Raw genomic sequence first — 18,513 nt, forward strand, 5'->3', positions numbered from 1 at the left:
CTTTCATCAAGCCATTCCTCTTTGGCCCTCGCCATCGATGGGTCATTTTCCCGCTCAGAATGAAGGTTTCGGTTCGCCAACTCAAGGAACTCCACCCTTCTCCGAGCCTCCAATAGAGCGGACTCCGCCTTATCAAGCTCCTCCTACTTCTCGGCGACCTCGCCATTGAGAGCCTCTTCCTTGAACTGGCACTCTTCAAGTTTACCTTATAGCTAGACCACTTGGGCTTGAAGATTGCTGCACTGGGTCTCTACGCCTCTACTAAGCTCGAGCTCGTCCTCTTTACTCCTCAACGTCCCTTCAAGGATACTACATTTCTCCACAACATGTATCATCTCCTCGTCCCTCTTCTTGAAGTTCTCCCTCAGGACCCGCACATCGCCGCCATCACAAAGCCGGCACCAAAGCTCCCGGTACTTCCTAAGGCACGTTGTATACTTGTCTTTTAGCTTCACGTAAATTTCTTTACGTCTCCTCTCCCATCGAGAACTCTCAATCTCTAGAATAACCGTATACAAAACAAAGAAAAGGTGTTAGAACTTATAAAGAAACTAAGGCATAAGGAAAGGAACAGATGACAATCGTACTTACCCTGAGAGCGAGACCATCAATGTTATTTGATAAAGTACTATCGTTTATCGTCTCGAGGGTCGTACCCTCAATCTAAGAACAAAGAGGACTGAGGGCAGGGACTACTCCCTCGGTATATACAAATAGATTACGATCTATTGAGATCGTAATAGTCATGGAGCCCCCTTCCAACCTCACCTCGAGTTGAGTAAGTCCATCGTCAATCATTCTCAACTCGTCCAGATCCATATAAGAATCAGACCCAGCGTCCTCTTCAGCAACGGTCTTCACTCTGTCATCAGTAGACGAGGGGACATCCACTGCAACCCTAGAAGACGAAGCCTCCTCTTGCCTCAGAAGTACGAGGCCGTCATCAGGCATCCCGCCTTGGACCGTGTCCCCTGCGAGATGCACCGATGCATCCACATTCATCTCCTCCAAATGCAGGGCCTCAGAGTCCTCCCCAGTGCTCTTCCCAACATGCAATGTGCCCGTCTCTCGAAGAAAAAAGTTGCCTTATTCTAAGTCGACGACTATTGGCCTTTCTCCACCCGTATCAATGACTCTCCTTTTACGGGGCATTAGACCACAATCCTTAGGAGAGATATCGTAGTTCTCATCAATTAGTGAAACGAGTTGAGGAGCGAAAGCAGCGGACAGAACGGAGGTAGATTGTTGGAATGCGGTAGCCGAGGGAGGGGTCGGTACAGAAGAGGCAGTAGCCACAATAGGGGCAGAAGCCTAAGGTGCAACAGCCTTTCTCTGAAAGGATGGCACCGATGCCCGACTCCCTCGAGAAGACCCCCTGCCTGGGAAAAAGATAAACGTTGAAATTACTAAAATGAATTTGCATACACCGGAAAATGAAACGACCACGGTCAAGCAGAAGAAGTTACCTATTGAAGGAAGAGCCGATTTGAACTTCTTGATGAAACTCGGCCAGTCGCGGATTCCTATGACGTGGGGGAGGATTTGCTTGACCCAGTCAAAAATGCGCATGACTAGAAGGGGAGGTTGATTGCTGGCTACAAGAAAAAGAAAATCCTTCAACAAATTTTGAATCAAGTAAAAGAATGCAAATGAAAACCGGACACTTACGCGTATAATTCTAAGCCTCAGGAAAGCCATCAGCGTTAGCCACCACATCCTCGGTCCTGAGGTAGAAGAAATTGAGACAGACCTAGCGACTGGCCTTATCATCCGTCTTCAACACCAAGCATTTGCCTTCGCGATGGCGAAGATTCAATATCATTCCCCTAAAGAAGCTAGGGGCGAAGAGATATACCAAGTGTTGCAACGTCAGTTCGACTCCGGCCAGATCGAAAAATTTGGTCAGCATTCTAATAATCGTGTAGACGTATGGCGCAAGCTGAGCAAGACAGGCGCTATAGTGACGGCAAAATTCCTCCACCAATAGAAGAAGGGGGAAAGAATAGACGATAAGAAAGGGATAGGCGTATTGTTGCTCCAAAACGCACACGCAAGTATACATGGTCGTACAAGTAATATAGGATTGTAAGTCCAGATATCGTACCCACAGGGACTTGTGATTAACTATCAACTAAATTAAATCAAACAATTAATCTATTTAAGTGAATCCTAACGTATGAATATTTAACTAAAATTAATCTAAAGTAACAAATTAAGAGATTAAAGAATACAACGACAAGCTTAAAGACGTATTCAGTGTGAGTGAATATTCTAGAGCTATGAGTTAGCTAACAATCCCGTTGAGTTTTCCACTTAAATCGTCTAATTAATTTATCTGGTTTATTGGTTGACAAGGTTAATATTGCTTGTAGTCTTCTCCTGAAGTACTACTCGCCTATTCAAGCTAATATAACACCTATATTCCTATGGAATGAGAATTAACAAGAACACATTAATAATTCCTGTATAGTAACCAAGCAAGGCGATTAGGTATATTCCTATCCTAACCTCAAATCCGCCCTACCTCAGAGTTAAGATCTTGCTCTACTCAATCTTATATGCAATCTAGAATTCCCTCTCCCGAGTTCAATCCTAGATTCGTAGATAGTATTCAATTGGTGATCAAGCAATTAAATAATTAAGCGCAAGATTGAATAAATAAACCAATATGATAAAATAGTAAGAATAATTTGAACTTCAAACTACAACGTTCATGTAGCACCCAACAACTCTTGAACTAATAAACTATGAGATTAAAGGAAGAGAAGAGAAGAAAAACTAGTTGAAGGCCTCCTCCAAGCGTGGTGTGTGTTCCTCCACGTGAATTCTTGCCTCCGGTCGCAAAACTCCTCTAAAAATGGTGGTTAATGACTATTTATATGTGTAGGAAAAAAGCCTAGACGAAATAACCAAGTCCAAAACCAAAAAGGAGACAAAATAGGCTTTAAAACCTGGAACACCCTCGCTACATACCGTGCGACACGGCTCTACCGCCCAGTGAACCTCGCTGTAAGCCTCGCGACGTGAGCTATGTCGCGCGCTCCACCTCACTGCAACCCTGGCGATGCGAGCTCTGTCGCGAGCAAAATCTCTCGCTTCGCCTGCTCTAACGTGAGCTTGTTGGCTCGCTTCGCCTGATGCTTCTCTGCTTCAATTCAATTTTGAGGTCTTTTGTTAGTTCTGGTTGCCTAACACTCTCATTTCTTTCCTTTGCTTTCCAATTTCATCTCACGTCAATTTTCACACATTATCCTCTAACAAAATTGTCTTCAATCATTATCTAATCATGATACCATAATATTTTCCATCATCAAATAATCACAAGTCATTCTTGTAGTGCATAAAATACACATAAAATCGCTACTTTGCTCCCAATTTCGTCTTCAACGTACGTACACATAAAATAAACTCAATTAAGCACAAATATAGTATAGTTTAGCATTAACGCATCTAAAATGTAAGGTAAGTAATGCACTAAAAATATATAAGTATAGTCAAACATCACCCCCACACACTTAAACATTGCTCGTCCTCGAGCAATCAAACTACACTTTATATAGACATGACCTTTTTAAACAATTCTCCTAACTCATCACACCAAAAATCTTTAAAATAGACTAAGCACAAGGATGTAACATCTTCACCTCAAAATTTGACTCACAAGTACCACGCATTATTGACAACTCACTCACTTACTCTAACATAGGGGTCAATGACATTACATTTTCTTCATGAATCAAGTGCCCTCACACAACAAAAGAGAGTAGTTCCACACACAATAAAAATTTAAGAACAATTAGGAACTCAAGATAGAAAAAATTCACTCACTCTCAGAAATAATATTCATATGCCACAAAAGATGCACCATAGGCTTGCCCGTAGTGTACTACTCTACTAATCGAGCTCATTCAGTCTAGGATCAAGTAGGACTTTAATTGGTTGTAATGTAGGCTGCGGGTCAGGTAGGATATATTTGGATATAAGAGTGACTACACCTCCCTAAGCACTTTAATACATACACTTTAACATTTAAACCCCACACTTCAAACCATAACTCCACCTTCACATAAATGTATATTAACTCCATACTTCTTTAAGCACAATTACATCAAGAGTCACCATTGTTAAGGAATATTTTTCACAGCAATACAACTATATTTTTTTTTTCTTTTTCAATTCAAGTGGCTCTTATTATTTATTTTTCAAAACAGTGCATCTTTCTCCTTATTTCATTAATTCCACTCAAAAGCCAAACCAACCACCTCACACTTTAACTTTTACAAAGTTCATAACAACTCAAGTGCTCATGAGAGGTTAAAAGGTTCAAATAGATTATTAATTCAAACAAATGGGTAAGGCTTGTAATGTGGTTGCCAAAGAAATAGGATTACAGGCTCAAAGGGTTAACTACGATACATAACAATTAGGCGGGTAAACTATATATATCTGGCTCAACAAAGAAATACCTATATCACTTCCAAGACTGAACAACACTACTATTTCGCTTTGCAATCACACGGGGCAAGTTCTAGACATCTAATTCAATGCACAAGATAACTCACAAACCTCACATACACATGGCACATAACTCACTCACGATTGGACTCATCAAGATACTCTAGTCAAAGCAAGCAAAGTTAAGATCATACGATTTAAGGTACTTATACCAGAGTCAAAAACTGAGCCTAAGCGTCACAACCAAAGTACTCACTATTCTCAAGGCATAACAAACTCAAGAGATATTGCTCCAATTTAATTTATCTCACAGTGGCTCCTACTCCTAAAAAAATAAAACTAACTACACCTGGTTCAAACAAAACCCTTGGAAAAGAACCTAGACACAATAAAATAATCAAGGGGGAATTATTACACTACCTAACAAAAAAAAATCTTTTTATCTTTTTTCTTTCAACTTATATCCCTCAAGACACTTGTCGAATGCGATCCATCGTTGGGAGAAGTCCAAAATTTTATAATTTTTTTTTTTACTACACTAAGAACGAGTACTACAACTAAGCTAAGATAGCACAAAAAAATACCCAGACAATCTCCTCACCCCACACTTAAAATTGTGCAATGTCCTCAATGCACACTATAAATAACAAGAGGGAAAAAGAGACTCCCTGGTAGGCCAAAGGCTGAAGAATTAGCAGCTCACGGGATACCCAGACTTCTCCCATGTATTATGCTTTGTGTGGGCACCCCACACTTAGTTCTCACCCTCAAGCTCACTTTTGCACTCTTCCAATGGCTTTGCCTCCTATGCTCATAATCCTCCAAAACAAAAACAAATACTGCAACAATAATAAGAAAAAAATAGAAATAAACGAAAGCAGTAAAGATGGGTTGCCTCCCAACAAGTGCCTGAATTAACGTCGCGGCACGACGCCATCACTTTCACCACTTTTCCTTCCACTTTGAGGATATAAATTGTGCCCCAAATTTTGCATCAATTTTTCTATCACATTCCTGGGATGGTGGTGTAAAAATAAAGGAACCAAGCAATAGGTATCGCATCTTGCACTTCTTGGCCTTTAAGTGCGGGATGTCGTTTTGTCTCATTGGTATGACAAGTTTCAGTATATAAATACTTTGTTCCCCATTCATTGACTCCTCTATATACTCGAATGGATCAATTCTCGTGTCACCAACTAAGCACAATATTAAAAAATGGTTAGAATGAGGTCCAATGCGGTCCAACTCTAGAATTACTTCACTTTTGACATCCTCGCTTTTGCACACTTAGTCAACCTGGGCATTATTAAATATATTTTGGTCGAATAGTTAGAATTCCTCTTTCCGCTCCACAAGTTGGCCAGTATCCACAAATATAGGTTATAGGGCATCAGACGGCTCAAACGTTTTATTCAATTAATCCTACAAGTAATGGATATCTGAGCCAAATTGGTCTACCTCTTGCCTGAGCTCATTTCTTTTGTGTATCAGCTATTCTGCCATATTTGACAAACCATTATGTAGAACCCCATGAAATTTTACCAGTTGACCTTGTTCCTCCAGCCAAGATTGGCTCATGATATCTTCTTCTTCAAAGTTATCTTCTTGTGGGAACACGCTCTCTTCGTCGAGTTGAGGTTCTTCTTGGAAATTGGCCATTAATTCATCCATTCTAGCCTGAAGTCTTTTGATCGCTAAGGCATCAAGAACTTGTTGCTCGGTTACTTGACTTATCATGTCCATAATAGCTTTTTAATTTTCATCTTGTTGCTCGGCTACTTGCCTCATTATGTCCATAATACGAGCATCGCGTTCCATATCCTCCACTTCATTGCTCCTATCAAACTCATAAACATTATTTGAAATATTATAATAAGAGCTCTGAGGATAACAAGAATTAGGACAACCATACCAATGGCCACCTTGACAACCACACACATTACAAAAATTCCACACATAAGATTGAGATGCACAATTTTGCCACAAGTGTAGTCCTCCATAATATGGACAAGGATCACCAAAATAAGAATAACCAATATTCGACCAATTATCATTCCAAGATGCCATATCAACAAAGATAGTAAATATTAAACTAAGATAAAAATTTAAAAACTTGAATAGACAAAGAGTAAAAATCTAATCTAGTAGACTAGTTAATTTCTAAGTCCCCGGCAACGGCGCCAAAAACTTGTTGCTCCAAAACGCACACGCAAGTATACGTGGTCGTACAAGTAATATATAATTGTAAGTCCAGATATCGTACCCACATGGACTTGTGATTAACTATCAACTAAATTAAATCAAGCAATTAATCTATTCAAGTGAATCCTAACGTATGAATATTTAACTAAAATTAATCTAGAGTAACAAATTAAGAGATTAAAGAAAACAACGACAAGCTTAAAGACGAATTCAATATGAGTAAATATTCTAGAGCTACGGGTTAGCTAACAATCTCATTGAGCTTTTCACTTAAATCGTCTAATTAATGTATCAGGTTTATTGGTTGACAAGGTTAATATTGCTCGTAGCCTTCTCCCGAAGTACTACTCGCCTATTCAAGCTAATATAACGCCTATATTCCTATGGAATTAGAATTAACAAGAACGCATTAATAATTTCTGTATAGTAACCAAGCAAGGCGATTAGGTATATTCCTATCCTAACCGCAAATTCGTCCCCCTCAGAGTTAAGATCTTGCTCTACTCAATTTTATATGCAATCTAGAATTCCCTCTCCCGAGTTCAATCCTAGATTCGTAGATAGTATTCAATTGGTGATCAAACAATCAAATAATTAAGCGCAAAATTGAATAAATAAACCAATATGATAAAATAGTAATAACAAATTAAACTTTAAACTACAACGTTCATGTAGCACCCAACAACTCTAGAACTAATAAACTATGCGATTAAAGGAAGAGAAGAGAAGAAAAACTAGTTGAAAGCCTCCTCCAAGCGTGGTGTGTGTTCCTCCACGTGAATTCTTGCTTCCGGTCGCAAAACTCCTCTAAAAATAGTGTTTAATGACTATTTATATGTGTAGGGAAAAAGCCTAGACGAAATAACCAAGTCCAAAACCAAAAAAGAGATAAAATAGGCTTTAAAACTCGGAACACCCTCGCTACCGACCGTGCGGCACGAGCTCTACCGCCCAGTGAACCTCGTTGTAAGCCTCGCGGCGCGAGCTATGTTGCGCGCTCCACCTCGCTACAACCCTGGCAACACGAGCTCTATCGTGAGAAAAATCCCTCGCTTCGCCTGCTCTAACGCAAGCTTGTTGACTCGCTACGCCTGATGCTTCTCCGCTTCAATTCAATTTTGAGGTCTTTTGTTAGTGCTAGTTGCCTAACACTCTCATTTCTTTCCTTTGCTTTCCAATTTCATCTCACGTCAATTTGCACACATTATCCTCTAACAATTTTGTCTTCAATCATTATCTAATCATGATATCATAATATTTTTCATCATCAAATAATCACAAGTCATTCTTGTAGTGCATAAAATACACATAAAATTTTTACTTTGCTCCCACTTTCGTCTTCAACGTACCTACACATAAAATAAACTCAATTAAGCACAAATATAGTATAGTTTAGCATTAACGCACCTAAAATGTAAGGTAAGTAATGCATTAAAAATATGTAATTATAGCCAAACATCACGTATAAAGTACAATATCCAGGGCGATGAACATGTACCACGTCCCCACCAGTCAGGATCAGTTCGACATGATTTGGAAGGCCGAACTTGGCCTTAAGTTCTGCCAATTCTTTAGACGTCATCGTCGATAAGAAATTCCTGGGTGCAGCGTCCGGTGATCGGGTGAGGTCAGACCTAACGTCAGGATTGCAGGGGATTATTTCATCCACTTACGAGAATACTTCATCCTCAACAATGGAAGAAACACCATCCCCATAGGAAGGAAACACAATTGCCAAGGGAGCAACGTGACCCCTTCGCCAACGTTTGGGGTAAGTTGGACATGATGCAAAGTAATAAAGAAGAATAACAAACGAGAAACAAAACGAGGAAAGGAAGTTCAAAGAAGAAAAATGCAGAGATGGAGGTTTGTGCTCTGAAAAGTTAGAGGAAACAAACTTCAAATTCAAGTTCAAGAACCTCTATTTATAGAGATCATGGTGCTAAAATCGAAAATGGCTCGTCATAATTGGCAACGTAATCTAAACGGCAGATCCAATCAAGGTTCATGCACGAATCGAAGCAACGTATCGGGAATATGCGTCATAATGATGCATGATGTCGTGACATCAATCTAACCCTTGGACAGGATAACTCCAACAAATCACCCGGGAAACCTGAGGTATTTGAAATATGCGCCCACCGAGGGCCACATTGCCTGTTCGACACCACGTTTATGACTCTTGCAGCTTACTCGATAAGTCGAACGAAAATGAAATTATCCACTCATTAAGCTTACCTGTGAGGACGACCTCAATAAGCTGAGGGACTAACTGTATGGGTCAAAAATTATCTCCAATATGACCAAACCATGTTAACATTAAGGAGGCACTCACAGACTGTCACGTGTCATCAGTACGACCTAAATAAAGACCTGCCCAAGGTCGAAGTGGTCCCTGAAGAGATGAATGGTGCGGTCGAAGAGTCAGCGAAGATCAAGGTCGAGAAGTCGTCATAGATTAAGGTCGAGGTCGAGCATCCTGAACAGATTTATAACGGCTAGTTTTAGGATATGAGACAAAAGACGCTACAAGAAAATGCTTATTTTTTGGGGGGTTATTTTGATAATTTGTGACGGTTTCTGACCCCCACAAAATGAATTGTGGCGGTTTTTAAAAATGCCACAGTTACGATTGCCACGAGTAATATTGTGATATTTTTTGAAACTCCCACGATAACCCCCACAAATTAAATTTTAAATTTGTGACGGTTTTCTATAGAGAGAATCTGGGCATATTACAAGCATACGAAAATAACTTTTATATATATATATATATATATATATATATATATATATATATATATATATATATATATATATATATATATATATATATTTGGGATGGTAACCCCGTAATATGATCTCATTTGTTTTTAAAAAAAAAGCAGATTGTAGCATTATTCCATTACAAAAAACTCATAATAGCAAACATCATAAATTCATCAAACTAAATTAATACTAACTCTTGCAAGGTACTCAAAATTTATTATGCAAAACACCAATTCTGCTCATACAAAGGGGTACATTACAAATAATTGAAATATAAGAGAATGTTGCTACTGCATTGTTAAACAAGCATACGAAAACGCATAGAATATATTCATGTACCTGTACTGCTAGCTTTATTTTTGGAATATGTTCCCTATAAATAGAAAAAGACACAATGATGAGGGTATTCACCTGCACGAAAAACGTATTGACTTTATAGAGAGAATCTGGGCATATTACAAGCATACGAAAATAACTTTTTCACTAAGATTCGTGTCTAACTTTTCCACTTGATCCGAGAACAACCTAAATGCTCAAAGGCTCATCAATCATTCATTATTGTCAGAAAAAATATCCATTAGATCTCGCCCTTTTCGGGTGATTCACATATTTTTATTTACTTAAATGTCGTTCATTTCTACTTATTATTTTTTAATGCTATCTTCCAACTTTTTGGATCATTGAACACTTGAACACTGTTATTATTACTTACATTTATTGCCATTCAATCAAATATACATACTATCTGTCATAAAATCGATAACCTTATCTTTTAATTATTAATATTAGCTAAAATTGACTTTGTTTTATATAAATCTAATTGGTAGATCTAAGTTTTTGGGTCAAACACTAACCGAATTGACACAGATGCTAAAGTCTCTGACGTGTTGTTGGATTGAGCATGAGATTTTTCTTTTGTCGTTTATTTTCTTAACCTATCTGACATAAATAATATTTTATCCCTATTTATTTCTGACCATGTTCTATTTGCCGATACGGTTACTTGGATTAGAACAAGTAATGAAAATTTTAGTACTAAATCGGCAATATATATTATACCTGTGATGATGCTACTACTCCAGTTGATAGGAGATGAACTAATATATGGAAACTTCGCCTTCCTGAGAAACTAAAATATTTCATATGACTTGTAAGACATAATAAACGACTTATAATGTCCAATAAGCTTAAATTCACCAGGAAGATAATCGACTCACCAAAAAATGAGAACAATCATGTGATGATGATGTAGAGGACTCTTCACATATTCGAACATGTCCAAAGTTTAAATTAAGAGATAGAAGTGAAAATAGATGGTCTGTTTGCTGTCAAGCTTATCAAAGAAGACGACATACAGGATCATCCTCTTCGAATTTTTATTGAAGATTGCAGATACTTGCTACAAGTCAACGACGCGAATTAGTCACATCTGTGGCATGGATTTTTGGCAAATGAAGGTCACAAACATAAAGAAAACTTGCTAGTATGGCAAGAGAGGCGTTCAACGAAATGAATTTCTTTTTCCCAGTGCTTATGAAAGATTTTAATATTTTTTAGTATTTTCCAGTGTACCAAAAATAAATCCACTCACTCCCCTGACCCACACATACCCCACAGACCTCAACCATCCCTACCCCTTGCTTCCATCAATTAGCTCAACGAAGAAAACATTAATGAAAATGCAGAGATTTGAATGTGGGTGACGAGTGCACATAAGTCATCCTTGAATTAATTGAGGATAAATTGTCGGTCAACATGAAGCATAAAAAAATTGTTGATCAAGAAACATTGCATCTCCTGGTCATTAAAACACTATAAAGAAAACAAAAATTCAAGAATCAAAACCCACCCCATAAATTTCCTTTCCTTTAAACATAGTGAAGTAATAATCCAGACAACTTAATTATTGAGATGGCAGAAGTGAAGTTGCTTGGTGTTTCACTCAGCCCTTTTAGTTGCAGAGTTGAATGGGCTCTGAAGATTAAAGGAGTGGAATATGAATTTATAGAAGAAGACCTACAAAACAAGAGCCCTCTGCTTCTTCAATCCAATCCTGTTCACCAAAAAATACCAGTGCTAATTCACAATGGAAAACCCATTTCTGAGTCTATGGTCATTGTTGAATACATTGATGAAACATTTGAAGGCCCTTCTATTTTGCCTAAAGACCCTTATGAACGAGCGATGGCACGTTTCTGGGCTAATTTTCTTGATGTTAAGGTAAGGTTGAATTTGCTTTTGCTCAAATTGACTTGTCCTTTTTCTTTTAAGGATCCATTTTAAATTATTTATTAATTTGAGCCTCGCTATGTCAATCGTTTTTTAATTTATCTTGCTCTTGCCTTCTTTCAATTGAAATTCATGGTCACGTTGTTAGGGGTGGCAAAGGGGCAGGTTGAATCAAATTTGGGCTAGTTAAAACATGTCAAGTTAAAAGATAGCTTGGACTAGTAAATTGATATAATCTTCAATCTCAATTTTTGAGTTTGTAAAATGAGTCTTAATCCAACCAGTTTAAGGTTGGACGATTTGGGCGAATTACGAATAAATGGATTAGTTTTGACCCTGTTGTCCGCAAGTCATGCAATATATACCTATCTGCAGAATATATTTTGATAAAAGTAGAAATGTTTGGAACTCAAGATTTGAGTTTTTTGCAGTGCTTGACTACAACTGGGAAAGCTTATTTTGGCAAAGGAGAGGAGTCAGACAAAGCTAAAGAGGAATGTGGTGAGTTGCTGAAGATTCTTGATAATGAGCTCAAGGACAAAAAGTTCTTTGTGGGAGACAGCTTTGGGTTTGCTGATATAGCTGCTAATTTGATAGCATTTTGGCTTGGAATTGTTGAAGAAGCCTCTGGAGTAATTTTGGTGACAAGGGAAAAATTCCCCAATTTTTGTGCTTGGAAAGATGAGTATATTAACTGCAGCCAAGTTAAAGAATATTTCCCTTCAAGGGATGCGTTACTTGCCCATTTCCAAGCTCGCTTTCAAGCTGCGGCAGCCGTATCAGCTCCCTAATGAAACCACTTCTTTATTTGTGAATTATCATGATTTTTGCAATAAAACTACCTATTAAAGAAAACTAGCTTAGCCTGCTTTTCACAGAGTAGGTAGTATCTTGTGTATTTGTTTTGCTGCTTTGTCAGTGGTTGTATGTTATTGTAATTTCTTCCAGCTACTACATGATAAGAGTCATGTTTTTATCTTCTTCGCCTTAAACTAGTGGAGTTTGAAACAAAAGATTTTTAGGGGTTGTTCACAACAGATTTTCGTATTATGGAAAATAAACCGCAACAAAAAATATGAAGAAAATAAATTTTATTGATAAATATTTGTGAGTACAATTTTGTTTATCCCTTGATTCTCCTCTCTGAAATTCTCTGTGATTCGAGGGTTTGAGATGCGTCTTTCTCGAATATAGGACGATGCAGACCTCCTTGTGGTGTATTTAATCGCCAAGAACGTTGAGCAGCACTTCGTTGTTTCGGGTTGATCTTCGGAAAGAACTCCGTTGACCACTCTTTCGTTGAAGAACTATGCACTTGATGATTGATCTTTTTGTTTGTGGATGCCTTCACCAATTGCGGAAGCTCTTCTCCAACTCTGAATGTCCTTAGAGAGTTATGTAACCCCTCCATTTTTAATAGTAGAGGATGGACAGTTCAGCTACATATGAACTCTATTGCTTGATTCTGATTGGCTCATGTAAGTTATCAAACTTATCACATAAGCTATGTGACAAGCTTGCTTGCGATTGGCCAAAACATATCATTTTAGATATTTGGCAACTCTTGATTGGTCACTATTTTAGACTGGGATTGCCACATCATTTCACACATGGCGTCATCTTGTTGGCTTTGAATTTGACTGGATATGCTATGTCACCTGACACATGGCATGAGTCTGGGCCTTAAAATAAAATAGACATTGGGCTTGAAAATAATAAAATGGACTAATTTAATTTGTAAAGTCCAAATTAATTATTTTACTTAAATAAAATTAAGATTCAATCCAAATTTTATATTGATTAAACTAAATAAATTTTATATGTCTACAGATACCACTGTTTCAAGTCTTGTCGAAGTGTAAACTTCATGAGCCTTAGTGACGAGGCTTGAAGTACCGATGAAGACAACAATATTTTTGTCACCTAACAAAAACACTTGCTCATGCACTTTGGTTGAGCATTAGGTGGAACCACATAATCATAGTGACAAGTAGATCCTAGTCAAATAACGGGTATCCCACACTTGTGTGGCATCTTTAATTTGGAGACAAAGGGTGTGTTTGGTATGAAAGAAAATGTTTTCCTAAAAAATAATTTTTTGGAAATGAGTGGTTTTATCACTTATTTTCCCTAGTTTGGTTGGTGAATGGAAAAAGTTTTTCGAAAAATATTTTCTAGTGTTTGGTTAGAGAGTATAAAATATTTTTAGCACACAAGAACAACGTTAAAATTTAAACTCGATAACTAAAAAGAAAACACTTTATTTTGTTGAAAAAGAAAGTATCTTTTCTACAACATGAAAAAAAATTACTTATTTTGTTGAATGAAAAAAAATACTTTTTCTATATCATGAAAAGAAAATACTCAGTTTGTTGAAATAAGAAAATATTTTTTCTACATCATGAAAAGAAATTACTTATTTTGTTGAAATGAGAAAATATTCTTTCTACATCATGAAAAGAAATTACTCATTTTGTTGAATGAAAGAAAATATTTTTTTTATGTCGTAAAAAAATATATACTCAGTTTGTTGAAATGAGAAAATATTTTTTCTATATCATGAAAAGAAAATACTCTTTTTGTTAAAATGAAAAAAACTATTTTTTCTACATCATGAAAAGAAAGTACTCGTTTTGTTGGAAAAAATACTTTTTTCATTTCAGGAAAAGAATATACTTAGTTTGTTGAAATGAAAGAAACTAGTTTTTCTACATCATAAAAAAAAGTACTCGTTTGGTTGAAATGAAAGAAACTACTTTTTTCACATCATGAAAAAAGTGCTTGTTCTGTTGAAATGAAAGAAAATACTTTTACTACATCATGAAAAAAATATTCTCATTTTGTTGAAATAAAAAAAAGTACTCTATCTACAACATGAAAATAAAGTACTCTTAATAATAGTTCTATTTAGGGCGGGTGGTGGGCGAGGTTGGGATGGGTAGAGTATGGTTGGGGTAGTGGGTAGGGGATTGGGGTGGGTTGGTGGCATGGGGAATAGGGTGTAGAAGGTTGAAAAGGAGTTTTGGAAAACGTTTTCTCTCCTTTTGATAGGGAAAATATTTTTCTCTAATGGGAGGAAAATAAGTTGATGAGAAAAATATTTTTCAAAATATTTAATCCAACTAAACATGAAAAAATTAGAAAACATTCGAAAAATATTTTAATTCGTACCAAACACACCCAAAGTTGGTAGCTTTTCTTTGTCAGGCTTGAACTTAGTCAACGTGAATCAACTTCACAACATGTAAAGATATGCCACGTAGGACAATATAAGGCCATCACCAGATTTGATAATAAGCTTAACACACTTGAGTTATGACTCCAATCAAATCTTTCTAATTTGAGTGCACTACTAGCCTTACTAAAATTAATTCACCCATCACAGTGTTTTATTGAATTCAAATACGGCTCAGAATCCTTTTCTTTACAGAATAAGAGACTTTGTAATCAACTAGGAATTCTCTTTTTATTTAACGGGGAAGTCCTGTATACCAAGTAAGACACCACTGTCTCATGAGCTCTATAAAAAGACGAGCTGGACCTCAGACACATAAGAGCACAAACTTGCAACTCGAGAAGTTCGGCTAACCATTGCAGAAGATACACAAACCTCTTCCCATTTGTAATTCATTTCTCTCGCATCTCTTTTTTTAATATTCCTTCTCACGGTTTCTTTTTTTTCTTTTTCAGGAATTGACATCAGCCAAAAGGGAAGTTCGAATCTGCAAACCTTCAGCAATTTAGATGGTTGCTTTGATATCAAACTGATATGAGTCGATCTAGTTAGATTTCCAGATTAGCTATTTTAGTTGCCAAGTCAAATTTTAGTTGAAGCCATTTGTATTTTAGTTGAAGATTTAATCATTGTATTAGTTGTTAATTAAGGTCACGTGCATCATGTGACTTCTGGTACAACTGTGAAGGAGTTAGTTATAACTAACTTACGAAATCTTTTTCTCTTTTGAATTGCTCGTGTATACATTGCAGTGGATTTAGTTGTACAATTCATTCGAACATTTTAATCAATAAGAATCCCTCTCATCTCTTCTTTTATTCTTCTTCATCCTCAAGATCAACTGTTCATGAGCAATTCCGCACATTTGCTTCTTAGGTTTTGCGTATTCTCCTTCTAATTATGTATAGTGCGTATCATTAGTATCAGAGTAGTGCTCCTCCGACCTGTTACCATGGGTGATCACATCATTCGTATGCAAGAGTTACAAAGAGAACTTGATTCTTTGAAGGTATCGATGGAAGGTGTGGTTGGTTCTATCGCAAATCTGCAACAAGCAGTAGATGCAAAGGTGGCACAAGCGATTGAGGAAATTAAGAAATTAATTACGGAAAATTTGAACCCTCAAATGGTTCAAAACCTTCATGTTAATGGAGAAAACCATGTGGATAATAATGTTGTTTCTGTGGAGAATGGGTACAGATTTAATAACCTAGCTAGTCACTTTCAAATAACAACTCAAAACTACCAGGTGGACTTCCCAAAATTTGATGGTTATGGGTTGAAGGATTGGCTCTACTGTTGTGAGCATTGCTTTGATGTGGATGAAACACTTGAGGATGCTAAGGTGAAATTGGCTTCCTGCAAACTAGAAGGAAAGGCCTTACAATGGCATCAATCATACATGAAGCACAGGGTCGCAGGGGAATGGCCAAGATGGGGTAAATATATCAGAAGTTTGTATGCGAGATTTGGGCCAGAAGTGTTCGATGACCCAATGGGTGATTTCAAGGAACTTCACCAGGTAACTACTGTCCAAGATTATATAGATGCTTTTGATGAATTACTCACAAGGTATATCATTTTGAAGATTATGTTGTGAGTTGTTTTATGACGGGGCTTAAACCAGATATTGGGTTAACTATCAAAATGATAGGCCCTAGATCTTTAGCTAAGACTGTAAACTTAGCTATAATTCAAGAACAAACTCTAATGGTCCAGAAACAATGTTTTTCTAACCCTTCCCCTCAGAATCCCAGAACTAAGAACAAGTTTGGTCCTCATGTTCCTACTTTTTCCTATGGACCTACCCAGCCTGCTAAACAACCCCAATATTACCCAAGATCCCAAAGCACCACCCATAGCAACCCCATGTTCAAACTAAATAGCAACCTAAATGTTAAACCAAACTTTAAACATGCTACACTACTAACACCTGCTGAAATTTGATGAAATAAGGAGTAAAATATTATGTTTCAACTGTGATGAGAAATACACCTATGGTCATGTTTGTAAGAATAGAAGGCAACTATTTTATATGGAAGTAGAGGAAGGATGTGAAGAAATAATGGAGTTAGAGGATGATGATGTAGTACTAGAACTTGCTGAAATCTTAACAATGATTGGCCAAAGATTTGAGACTGATGATGAAGGCTCCATTCTGCCTCATGTCTGAGGTCATGCTATGAATGGCTTGGATGACTTTAGATGAATAAGAATCACAGTATCTGTCAAAGGCAAGGCCATTCATGTGTTGATTGATACTGGCAGCACACATAATTTTTGGATCTCAATACTGCTAAGAAATTAGGGTGTATCTTGACTGCTATAACATTCTTTAATGTATTTGTAGCTGATAGGAAAAAGATGCAGAGCCATTCTGTGTGTAAGAAGTTGAACTATAAAATACAAGAGGTTATATTTGATTCTGATATGCTAGTCCTGCCTATTAGAGAGTGAAACATGATTCTAGGGATATAATAGTTGATCACCTTGGGTGATATTGGAATTTCAGGAAACTCAAAATGGAGTTTAGTGACTTGGGAAATAATTGTCATTGAGGGGAATGCAACCAGCTGCTGTTAAGATGATTCGACAACACAAAATTAAAAAAGTACTAGCTAAACTAGCTGAACTTTGGAAATTTTTAAGTGTGACCTGCAGGAAGAAGTTGGTGCCAGTTTAATTTCAATGAATGACCACACTGATCAGGTAGAGGATATGCATGAGTTGCAAACTATTATGCAACAATATGAAGATTTATTTGAAGTACCCAAGGAATTACCTCCACTCAGGGACCATGACCAAAACATTACACTCAAAGATGGTACCTCGCATGTTAATATCAGACCTTATAGATACCCTACAGTATAGAAGGATGAAATTAAGAAAATGATAAATAAAATATTAGAATCAGGGGTGATAAGACCAAGTACAAGCCCTTACTCTTCATCCATTGTAATGGTGAAAAAGAAGGATTGTTCTTGGAGGATGTGTGCGGACTATAGAGAACTGAACAACCACAATGTGAAGGATAAGTTTCCTACCCCTGTGATTGAAGAGTCGCTAGATGAACTCCATGGTGCTAAGTACTTTTCCAAGCTGGACCTCTGGTCTGGCTACCATAAAATTAGAATGTTTGAGTCTGATATACCCAATATAACATTTAGAATTCATCATAGTCATTATGAGTTCACTGTTATGCCATTTGGCTTAACTAATGCTCCTTCAACTTTTCAGAGTTTGATGAATAAGATCTTCCATTCTCACTTGATAAAGTTCATCCTAATCTTCTTTGATGATATCCTCATCTACAACCCCAACTGGAAAACCATATTATTCACTTGAAGGAGGCCTTCAACATCTTGAGAACCAATTTCTTGTTTGTAAAGAAGAGCAAGTGTACCTTTGGGGTCAGACATATTGATTATTTAGGCCATGTCATCTCTAAAGAAGGTGTCTCTATGGACAGACAAAATGTGGAGTCGGTAGTCAGTTGGCCTCAACCAACCACTCTCAAGAGTTTGAGGGGGTTCCTGAGATTAGATGGATACTATAGAAGATTTATCCAAGGTTTTGGCATCATTGCAAGACCATTCAATGATCTGCTGAAGAAGGATAGCTTC

At 37.2% G+C, this 18,513-nt stretch overlaps 1 protein-coding gene and 1 long non-coding RNA gene across 2 annotated transcripts; one reads left to right on the top strand and one right to left on the bottom strand.

Moving 5' to 3' along the window:
- Positions 1-9,636: 9,636 nt before the first annotated feature.
- Positions 9,637-10,971, bottom strand: LOC107831271 (uncharacterized). The gene is made up of 2 exons (XR_012699495.1): positions 10,644-10,971; positions 9,637-10,555 (listed from the first exon to the last, which is right to left on the bottom strand). It is a non-coding gene; the product is annotated as an uncharacterized LOC107831271 (long non-coding RNA).
- A 135-nt stretch (positions 10,972-11,106) lies between these two features.
- LOC107831268 (putative glutathione S-transferase) lies at positions 11,107-12,634 on the top strand. The gene is made up of 2 exons (XM_016659023.2): positions 11,107-11,646; positions 12,087-12,634. Exons 1-2 carry the CDS (start codon positions 11,338-11,340, stop codon positions 12,444-12,446), a joined length of 669 nt encoding a protein of 222 aa, XP_016514509.1. The 5' UTR covers positions 11,107-11,337; the 3' UTR covers positions 12,447-12,634.
- The last annotated feature ends 5,879 nt before the right edge of the window (positions 12,635-18,513 follow it).

This window comes from Nicotiana tabacum, chromosome 2 (genome assembly GCF_000715075.1).
Source record: "Nicotiana tabacum cultivar K326 chromosome 2, ASM71507v2, whole genome shotgun sequence".
Lineage (NCBI taxonomy): Eukaryota > Viridiplantae > Streptophyta > Magnoliopsida > Solanales > Solanaceae > Nicotiana > Nicotiana tabacum.

Excerpts from the sequence above, each read along its gene's own strand:
- LOC107831268 (XM_016659023.2), top strand. The coding sequence starts at position 11,338 with ATGGCAGAAGTGAAGTTGCTTGGTGTTTCACTCAGCCCTTTTAGTTGC. Across the intron at positions 11,647-12,086 it reads CTAATTTTCTTGATGTTAAG|TGCTTGACTACAACTGGGAA; the intron begins GTAAGGTTGAAT and ends AGTTTTTTGCAG.